The 11,276-nt window shown below is 42.4% G+C and overlaps 1 protein-coding gene across 4 annotated transcripts in view; it reads left to right on the forward strand.

Moving 5' to 3' along the window:
* Positions 1-3,630, forward strand: part of AMPD3 (adenosine monophosphate deaminase 3) — a 53,920-nt gene extending 50,290 nt beyond the window's left edge. For all 4 annotated transcript variants that reach the window (XM_054025934.1, XM_054025936.1, XM_054025932.1 and 1 more), the window contains exon 15: positions 2,219-3,630. In XM_054025934.1, coding sequence (XP_053881909.1) covers positions 2,219-2,431 — 213 coding nt within the window. In that variant the 3' untranslated portion in view covers positions 2,432-3,630. The remainder of the gene's footprint in view (positions 1-2,218) is intronic.
* The last annotated feature ends 7,646 nt before the right edge of the window (positions 3,631-11,276 follow it).

Below are 11,276 nucleotides of genomic sequence, written 5' to 3' on the forward strand. Positions count from 1 at the left end.
GACTATGAAATGACTGGTGTGTGTGAAATACCTCTGGCTTCAAGGAGCATCAAGAAAGAGATGCTGCATCTCCTGGAGTTACTTTGCTGAGCATATAGTATGTATGTATGTATGCAAATAACTTTGCTTCCCAGATTAACCTCAAGAGATAGGATATCTCATTTTCATATCATCTCCTGGGAGCAGGCAGTTACATTTAACATGTATACATGCTTGGATTTCTCAGGGGATTGATGCTGGGATACAAAGACTTTAATGTAATAGATTGTCACTGATTTGACTTTTGGTTCCTACTGATCTGTGCTGAGTTCATTACAGTCTGAGTTGTCTAGTAGTATATGTGAAATAGATTTATGGTCTCAATCCAGTTCTTCATAAGACAGGTGAACATCACACTGCAGAAATCACTTCTAAAATTTGCAACCTTGTCGGTAATTTGGTCACTATATGGGAACTGAGCTCTTCTGTAAACCTGGCCCCAGTTATGTGCGCTGGGTTCTTGAAAATCTGGCACTAAGTCTAAAACAATCCTACACAGTTCCTGTTTAGTTCTTTAACAAAAATTACCAGGGATATAAAATATCTTATAAAAAGTCAGTATGCTGTCTAAATTTCAATAGAGTAAACAGTAGCAGGTGGACCATGGACTTAATTCTATGGACATGGCAAATTCTTCAGTTTTTTCTTGAAATAGATAGTATGTAGCAAAAAGATACCAGGGTTTTATCATGATTCCAGTGTAAACTGTTTGGAAGAGACAAACCCAGCCATTTCAAACATGAATACCCATCACCATAGGTAACCGGATATATGATGACCATGGAGCCATCTTATTAGACTGGACATTGAGCTTGGTGGAATGTTGAGCCTAATAACTATTTTCTATTCCATTGACAAAAGCAATAAATAGCAAGTCACTTGCAGAACTGGTGATTAATTATCTCCAGCCAGATGCAGACAATAGTATTTGTGTTATCTGAAGGGAAAAGGACATAGCTTTAATTTCTCCCCACCTCCAGGCATAGGTTCAGATACTATTTACTTGCTCTTTGCTATGCAGTCATTACCCCACAAAAGTATTAAACTGTCATCTTTTGCTTACCAGCCTTGTTTTGAGATTCTCAACGCAAACAAAGACACTGTGTCCATACATATATTCAGTCATTCACTTTTCTTCCTTAAACCTTTCTTTTTACTGTTGCCTATCCTAATGTGAACGAAGTAGTTGATTCAGGTGGGGATTGTCTCTGTAAATCCAGACTGGATTCCTCTCTGGAAGACTTACTTTAATCAACAAAAGTTATTGGGGTTAATTACAGGGGTAAGTGCGTGAAAATCTATGTCCTTTGTTTTATACAGGAAGTCAGACTAGATGATCTAATGGTCCCTTCAAGCCTTAAAATCTATGAATTTCTCTCCATAAAAGCTATTTTAGAGAAGCTACTTCATCTTTTCTAAGTAGGTATCTCTATCTCTTTGGACCATCCCTTTGAGAAGCTGGCACAGGAATGTCTCTGTAGTGCATATTCTACTGCCATTCTTGCTTGCATCCTCTGGTGGTCTGATGTGACCACTGTCATCCATTTCCCCCAAGAAATAAAGAAATGGCAACTTGCCACGGGTATCTAAATCTCTCTCCTTAAACTCAAACTCCTGAGGTGGTAAGTTCCTGATGCAAAGCCCAACAAAACCAATGGGTCTTCCCATTAACTTCAGTGGGTTTTGGGTCCGGCTGTAACAGAGCAGCTTTACTATCACAACTAATAGAAGAAACAAATGCACACATGAGCATGTCATGTGTTCTGCTCCGATAGAAAGCTATTGTGAAAACCAGCTCATAAGACTGAAGAACTCTGCTGAGGCTAACATTAACTTTTTAGCATTAACTTTTTAAAGGTTTCTAACTTTAAGTAAAAGATAATTCATGAGAAATGGAAAAAACAGATAGGAAAAAAGCATATCTTGGTTGAACCAACCAGCATTGAACTGCATTGGCAAAGCAACAGAATACAAGCAAGCTACCTACGTAAAAAGAAGGCGAATGGCTAAACATCATAAATTACATGTCCAGCTCATTGTGGTTTCTTTTCACTTATCCTCAGTGCCATTCGCTTAGAAAGATGCTTTTACTTGCAGTTAAAAAAAAAAAAAAAAAAAAAAAATCAAAGTAATTTAAAACTGACTTTTTCATAATGCTTTAACTTTATTTTGTTCACAGGAAAAACAAAAATTCTTAGGGGTAAATTATTATAAAGAAGGGCCTGAAGGAAATGATATTCGAAAGACAAATGTGGCACAGATCCGAATGGCTTTCAGGTATGAGACACTATGTAATGAGCTCAGCTTCCTGTCTGACGCAATGAAATCAGAAGAGATTACAGCTCTATCTAAAGAGTCACAGCACCAAGAAACAAGCCAATCTTCCGCCTGACCACATGCATTTACCATCTGCTTTTGAATAATGAATCTTCTGTGATTGACAGCTGCCTAGATACAACTGTTTGAACAATACGGAGAAAAGTATCTATGGGAGTTAAACAGTGTGCAAAATTATTTTCTGTTGCATTACACTCTTTAATGTAATATCAGTTTGTACATACATTAGGCTATGTAAGACTGCCGTAAACATGTCAGCTCAGAATTGCATCATTTATGCTGTATACTGCGTTTTAACTGTGCTTTGCATTGTAGTTTTAAAACCAATCATAATATTAATAATGCTTGCATCTGTGATCTATAGTATTCTACTGCAAACACAAGATGCATGGTAGTACACATGCACCTGTTTTTTGTCATGACAGTTGTCAGTGGCAATCAGACCAAACAGCATTTTTAAATTTAGCCCTTGATTAATTAGCAAATTGTATGATGAACAATTTAGTAGAACTCATTTTCATTATGGAAAATATCTGGAGACACTTTCCAACTTGTACATAAAGTATTCAGCAATGATCTTAGAAACAAGATTGTTACCAGATAATTATTGCATATCTTTTTCATCATTATGAATTGATTAAAACAGTTCCATCATGTCATTCTTATCACCCAGTATTTGGAGTGAGTGTGAAAAATAGAAGCTAACATCTTTTTGCTAATGAAAACAGAAAATTGTGTGAAAATGATTATTGTACATGTTAAACATACAATAAAATGACTTTTCAAAAGTTTTAGCTTCAATATGAAAGCACGGCCTTGAAAATGGAGAACAGATTTTGATTACATTGTAACCAGAGAGAGGTGGACATGCTCAGACTAAATTATTTGGAAATTCATATGAACAACTCTGGTCAAATGTAAAGCAGAAACAACTGACTTGAACAAAGAAAATGTGCCTATCCATTATTGGTAGAAGTTCAAGTCTCATCTCTGGCCACCTTACACATTTTTGTTAATATTAGTCAGTTACAGTGGGCGGTAATAACGCCATCTGTGTACATTTATATAGAAATTATCCCACTTTGAGATACACAATTTTTTATTATATGCTAACAACTTTATTTATGAAAGAGGTGAATTAGAAAAATGTAGTTACTGTAATATTTGTGATTCCTCCTCTTTTCTGCTTGGTCTTCTTTATGGTATAGCACGGATAGTCAAACTGAGATGATTAAACATACCAGTAGCACCTCATCCACTGTGAAAACTATGTGGTTTCATACAAAAAAAAAAATTCGCAGTTCCCCATCTAGGGCGAGATCTTGCACACCTGAAATTCCCATTGAAGGCAATATTATTAAGCTAACGTATAGATCTGATACTATGTTTGAACGTATGGTAAGAAAATTGCACAAAGGCTGTGCTCCAACATTCCCAGCACCCTCATTCACTTTGTTAGGAGTTTGGAGCATCCAAGCCTTTGCGTGCAATGTTTTTAGTTTGAACAATGTCTAGAACAAAGGGTTAGAACTGTATATTTTTGCACTATTGGCACAATTTTACATCATTTTAACTGCTGCTCGCTCTTAAAGGTTGCTCTTATTGCTGTCTTCTGTCTAAGCCATTTGAATAACATCTAACCTTTTATAATTAGTCAAAGCTGTTAGTGGCCAATACCTTGTCAGCTCCTCTCCTGTTGCATCTCTCAGTGAGGTTCCAATCTGCAGCACCAAGGTGGGACCCTTAATAAGAATTGATTTCAATGGGTCATTTGGTTTGCCTCTTATTATTGGACAGTAATAACACATTGACTAGCTGCTGTTGCAAGGGACAACCATTTTGCTTCCAGCGCCTGCATAGGCTCTACTGTAAATTACTGACAAATTGAGTTAATACAAAGTGTTATGTCACAACTCACACCCACATCCTTTCTAGCTTCCATTAATGTTCTTTGTCTCTCCTATTTAAGTGGCGGGAGGCCGTTCATTCTCTGGTTCTGTTCTGAAATGGCGCTTTTTCTGCAGGGACTGACTTGTATTTGATCATAAATGAAACTATAGTTCCTCACAAGAACCTCCTTCCCATTTTAGAATCATAGAACTGTAGGGGTGGAAGGGACCTCACAAGGTAATCTAGTCCATGCCCCCCAACCCAAGACAGGACTAAACATACCTTGCCCATCCTGGAGAGATGTTTGTCTAACCTGTTCTTAATAAGATCAGATGATGAGGATTCCACAGTCACCTTAGGTAGCCTGTTCCAGTGCTTACCTTGTAGGCAGAAAGTTCTTCCTAATATCTAACCTGAATCTCCCTTGCTTCAAAGGACCCTTTAAGTATATACCTGTTATGAGACAGCAGAAGTTGATACAAGCCACTCATCTGCATTACTATGTCATTTATCTTTCCTTTCCATTTCACTCAAATGTTAGTGGGGCAGTTCTTGCCTGGTTGCATCAGCTCCAGTATAACAGTATAACAACGGGCTCTTTAGACTAGCAGAGAAAGGTATAACGCAGCCCAATGGCTGGAAGTTGAAGCTAGACAAATTCAAATGGGAAATAAGGCATACTTTTTAAACAGTGAGAGTAAGTACCCATTGGAACAATTTCCCAAGATGCAGGGAGAGGGCGTAAAATATCAATTCAGAACACTTTTCTGGGTATCCCTTGATTGTTTTCAAGAATACTGTTGTTCCATTATTTTTATTGGTGCTACGAATAAATCATATTTATTATTTTCATCTGAAATTCCCCCCTTGTCAATGCACCAAATCCTTTTATCATCTTACAAATGCTATTTATAATAAAATCATTAAATGAAGTAATTTTTTTTACCAACTGATTGATAAATCTCAAAAGAGGTCATAGAATTGTAGACATGTAGGGCTGGAAAGGACATCAAGAGGTCATAAAGGCTAGCCCCCTACACTGAGGAAGAACTAAGTAAACCTAGACAATCCCCTGACCGGTGGTATTTGTCCAGCCTATTCTGAAAAATCTCCAGTGATAGGGATTTCATAACCTACCTTGTGTAGGCTTATTCCAGAATTTAGGAAAACCTTTCTAATTAGAAGGGTAGTTAATATCGAACCTAAAGCTCCCTTGCTGCTGATTAAGCCCATTACTTCTTGTCCTACCTTCAGTGGACACAGAGAACAATGGATCACCCTATCCTCTTTGTAACAGCCCTCAGCATATTTAAAGACTGTTATCAGGTCCCCTTTCAGTCTTATCTCAGGATTAAACATGCCCAATTTTTTAACCTTTGCTAATAGGTAAGGGTTTCTAAACGTTTTATGACTTTTGTTGCTCTCTTCTGGACCCTCTTCTCAATTTGTCCACATCTTTCCTAAAGAGCATCTCCCAGAATTGGACACACTACTACTTTTGAGACCTCACCAGAGCCACATAGAGTGGGACAATTACCTCCTTCTCTTAAATATGACACTTCTATTAATACATCCCATGTTAGCTTTTTTTGCAGTTGATTGCATTGTTGACTCATATTCAATTTGTGACCGACTGTAACCCCCAGATCCTTTTCAGCGGTACTGCCACCTTCCCAGTTATTCCTATTTTGTAGTTGTGCATTTGATTTTTTCCCTTCCTTGTACTTGTCTTTATTCAATATCATATTGATTTCAGACCAATTCTCCAACTTGTCAAGGTTGTTTTGAATCCTGTCCTCCCAAGTACTTGCACCCTCTCTAACGTTGGTGTCATCTGCCAATTTTATAAGCACACCTTCCACACCATTGTCCAAGCCATTAATGAAAATATTGAACAGCACTGGATCCAGGACTGACCCTGTATGACCTCCCCCTAGATCAGGGGTGGGCAAACTTTTTGGCCTGAGGGCCGCATTGGGTTTCGGAAATTGTACGGAGGGCTGGTTAGGGGAGGCTGTGCCTTCCCAAAAGCCAGGCGTGACTTGGCCCCTGCCCCCTATCCGCCCCCCCCGACTTCTTGCCCCCTGACCCCTCCCGGGACACCTGACCCATCCAACCCCCCCTATTCCCTGACAGCCCCCCCGGGACCTGCACCCCATCCACCCCCCTGCTCCCTGTCCCCCAACCGCCCCCGGAATCCCCACCCCTGACTGCCCCCTGCTGCCCCATCCAACCCTTCTCATTCCTGACTGCCCCCCCGGGACCCCTGCCCCATCCAATCACCCCTTCTCCCAGACAGCCCCCCACCACCCCATCCAACCTCCCCTCCTTCCTGATTGCCCCCCGGGACCCCTGCCCCATCCAATCACTCCTTCTCCCAGACAGCCCCCCACCACCCCATCCAACCCCCCCTCCTTCCTGATTGCCCCCCGGGACCCCTGCCCCATCCAACCACCCCTTCTCCCTGTCTCCTGACAGCCCACAGAGCCCCTGCCCCTGACTACTCCCCATCGCCCCATCCAACCCCCCCTCCTTCTGCCCCCACTGGGATCCTTGCCCCATTCAACCCCCCCTGTTCTCCACCCTCTGACCACCCCCTCTGAACTCCACTGCCCTCTATCCAACCCCCCCACTCCCTGTCTCCTTACCGTATTGCCTGGAGCACCGGTGGCTGGCAGCACTACAGCTGTGCCGCCTGGCTGGAGCCAGCCACGCCACCATGCAGCACAGAGCACCGGGTCAGGCCAGGCTCTGCAGCTGCGCTGCCCCAGAAGCTCGCAACCCTGGCGCCCAGAGCGTTGCGCCGGCGGCAGAGTGAGCTGAGGCTGCGGGAAAGGGGGAACAGCAGGGCAGGGGCCAGGGGCTAGCCTCCCAGGCCAGGTGCTCAGGGGCTGGGCAGGAGGGTCCTGCCGGCTGGATGTGGCCTGCAGGCTGTAGTTTGCCCACCTCTGCCCTAGTTACGTCCTTCCTGTTTAACAGCAAATCCTTGATAACTACTCTTAGATTATGATCTTCCAATCAGTTTAGTAATTTCAGCTAGATACATTTCCCTAAGTTGCTTCTGAGATCATCATGTAGGACCGTATCAGAAGTCTTACTGAAATCAAGATGTTGCACATCTACAGTCCTCCCCCAACAATCTGCTAGGCCAGTAACCCTATCAAGAAAATAAATTAGGTTGGTTTGGCATGACTCATGTTTGATGAATCCATGCTGGCTAGTACTTATAGCCTTATTAACCTCCAAGAACTTACAAATGTATTGTTTAATAATTTGTTCCAGTATCTTTCCAGGTATTGAAGTGAAGCTGACTGGTGTATAATTCTCTAGGGCCTTATTGTTCCCCTTTTTAAAGATAGGTACTATGTTTACCCTTCTCAAATCTTCTGGGACCTCACCTGTCTACCAGTTCTCAAAAATAATGGCTACAAGTTCTGCAATTGCTTCAGCTAGTTCTTTAAGTACTTGTGATGGGGTGGATTCCCCACATTAGCCCTGCAAGAGCTGAATTAAGCCAGGTGGGCCTAATCAGCTAATCAGGCTGCAAGCAGGGGCGGTTTAGGCTGGAAGCAGTTAAGTAAGGAGTGGCTCATCTATGCAGGAAGAAGGGGCTGTTGTGGGGAAAGGTTGCAGGGAAGTAGGCTGCAGTCATTCTGAGCAAAGGGAATTAGAGGCTCTGGGAAACCGAGAGGGGGGGGAAGTCAGATATGTAGGCAGGAACCCAGGGAAATAGCAGCAATAGGTGGGACTCTGGCTGCTTGTTAGAGTCCCTGAGCAGCATCCCAGTGTATAGGGTGGGCTTGGGTTCCTCTACCAGCCACTGAGGAATGGCAAGGGGACTGGAGGTGCCAGCGGGACAACAGGTCTGGAAAAACTGCATTCCCCACAAGGGGAGGACTCTTAATAACCTGGCCAGAGGGCCAAGCCATAGAGAGGAAGCTACAAACCTGGGAGCAAGCAGGGCAGCAGAGCAAGACAAGACAGAAGATACCACTGGAGGGAGAGCACAAGCTAGTGGAGTTAATCCCCCCCCAGGATGGCCAGCAAGAGATGCCACTGGTGTTCTTCCTACATCACACTCAAATCATTTGTAAGAAGGTTCTCATACAAGCTACATAAGTGCGATAGGAGTACTTAAGGTCCACAGCATACATCTCTGACCTGTCTCTAGGAAAGCTTTCCCATTGTGTACTAGCTTTGCTTGACAGATTAAGGTACTCACTCTGCCAACAGAAAATAGATGAAGAGGTTGTCCTGGCCCAGGGTTACCTCCTCTTAGTTTAGTGCCACTGACATCAAATATGCTCATTTACCCTGCCTGAGAATCTAGCCTTATCATTTAAAAGTGTAGTTCTCAACCAGAGATCTGGGGCCCTCTGGAGGGCTGTGAGCAGGTTTCAGGGGGTCCATTAAGTATGGCTGCCATTAGATTTGCTAGAGCCCAGGGTAGAAAGTTGAAGTCCCCCCCCAGGTGGGACTGTAGCCTGAGGCCCTGAGCCCTGCCACCTGGGGCCGAAGCCTGAGTAATTTAGTTTCATGTTGCCACCTATGGTGCGAGGCCCTGAGCAATTGCCCTCCTTGAGATCCCACTTATAGCATGTTGGGGGAGGGGGGCCTCAGAAGGAAAAAGCTTGATTTAAAACATATCTTTCAAAGGATTGTACAAGACCCAAAGTTTGTATATTCATACAAAATGTTTAAATGAGTTAAGGTAGTTGACAAAATAGCAAACTAATTACTTTCTACATCTCATTCTATCTGAAGTAAAGAACATTCCTTAACTTAAAAGGATTTTGTTTACTTCAGTAGGAACAGGGCAAGAGTCTATCAAATACATTAGAGCAAAAAAAAAAAAAGTTCTCTAAGATGTAAACAAAAGCTTCCATAACATTCCTTTGCTTCTGTACACAACAAGCAAACAAGAGGTATGGATCTGGCCTGGACTCATCAACCCTAACTATGCTAAAATAATGCATCTAATTTCCACAAAAACTGTGCCCCCCAAATTACTCACCATATAATAGTGTACATAGGGGGATAATAGCACAATATAACACTCCTTTCCACGGTCCCAAGTCCTCTGAAGGTGGAGGACTCTCTTACAGATGGATTTCCTTGTCTCTCTCAGAAAAGTCTAAGGGTGTATGTTGGAAGTGCAAGTCCCATCAGTGCGGGCTTGAGCCCTGTTGACAAGAACATATGGCAAAGCCTTAAACAGGTTTTGGGCCTAAAGTCCCTGCATGCAACAGAACTGCATGAGATGACCTATCTAGCCTTAAGAGATTAAATAAACCTTCAACTAAGAGTCTTATTTCACATTTCATAATGGGTACGTGAGGCAAATATGTACTTATTTATCTGTAAGTCAGTTCTCCTATATTGCCAGCACTCTCTCACAGAAGAATGAGGGATAAAGCTCCATGTAAGGGCCTGACCTGGCAAGTTATATGCTTCCATGCTCCCAGAACTGGCAGTTCAATATTTTAACCTTTAGAACTTACTGGTAAGCCCATAAGTGCATACAACACGCTAAAGAAGTGCACTTCAGAAAGGCTCAGAGCCTGGATCAATTGACTTGCAGGGCTCCTGCTACAGCACTAAAAATAGCAGAGTAGATGTTTGGGCTGGAGCAGTCTCTGACACCTGGTGAAGGGAGAGGGTCTCAGAGCCTGATCTGCAGCCCTAGCCTGAACATCTCCATTGCTATTTTTAGCCCCATAGCATGAACCCCAGTCAACTCATCCAGGCTCTGAGACTTGCTGCCAGGGGTGTGTGTGTGTGTGTGTGTGTATATATATATATATATATATATAAAATGCACGTAGAGGTCTCTGCAGTCATATTATAGGGTACATTAACGAAGACCAGATCCTTGATGGATGGAAGTAGACTCAGCTCCAAGGGACGTCAGTGGAGTTATGCTGATTTACAGCAGTTGAGGAAGTGGCCCATAGTATTTGAATTGATGAAAGATGATACAATACTGGTAAGATTAATCTCTGGTATAGGTAGCAATAGGAAAGAGAGTATTCTATCTACAAAACATATCTCATCATGCTAAATTCTAGATGTCAGAAGTTAAATTCCAATAGCTGGAAGGAAAGTTGAATTGCAATTCTAAAATTATCTCTACCAATTTAGAAGGAAAGAGGTGTGCAAATGATCCTCTTCCCATGGACGATCCACTTGCAAACTAGCAGTTTAAGCTAAAAGCTTGTGATGAATTTTATTTGAGGTTAGAAACTTGAAAACGCCATCAAATTGTTAAAGTGAAAAACCACTACTGCAGTGAGTATATACTGAAATATGAAAAGGGTCCAAATATAGCAACTTGCCCTCATTGCACAGACTGTGTATATTTAAGAGTTTAATACAATTATCTAATGTGCAATGTAGATTAGTGTACAAGGGAATGTTAACATGTTGGCTCCTGATTGTTATGTCTGCTTAACACTTCAGCTTATGCACATCTGTCCCTGGCCCCAAGGAGCTGTTCCAGCAGACAGCACTGAGAGGCCACAGCTATGTCTCCATTTCCCTAAGAATGGCCCCTGCCCGAGGGAAGCATAGCATTTCCATGGCTAATTCTACACCACTCAAGGATTTTATTGGTTGTTTTGTGTTGGCAGCTGGGGAGGAATCTCTCAAAGAGGTAGATGCATTATATATGAACACCCCTATAACAGAAAGCAGTCAGTAGTAGTTTGGCTGGCACCTTCAGAGGAACATTCATTTTCAAATTTAGCAAGTTATTACGAGTAGTTTTACATATTGCACTGGCCTCTTAGCATCCCTGCCCTTTTATGGCAGTGCACTCATTTTCCTCTTCCCATTTCTCTCTTCTCCCTCCACGTGCCTCCCTCACTACCCCTCTCTCCCCCCCCCGCCCACTAGAGCAGGAAACAGTGACACTAATGATACATGCAAATCCTGTTTAAAAACACACCAGACCTAACTGGACAAGAAGGAAAAAAAGATTCTAATCTTTCCAGTATAGTAGTTTCAGGTGT

This window comes from Malaclemys terrapin, chromosome 4 (assembly GCF_027887155.1).
Source record: "Malaclemys terrapin pileata isolate rMalTer1 chromosome 4, rMalTer1.hap1, whole genome shotgun sequence".
In the NCBI taxonomy this organism is placed as follows: Eukaryota; Metazoa; Chordata; order Testudines; family Emydidae; genus Malaclemys; species Malaclemys terrapin.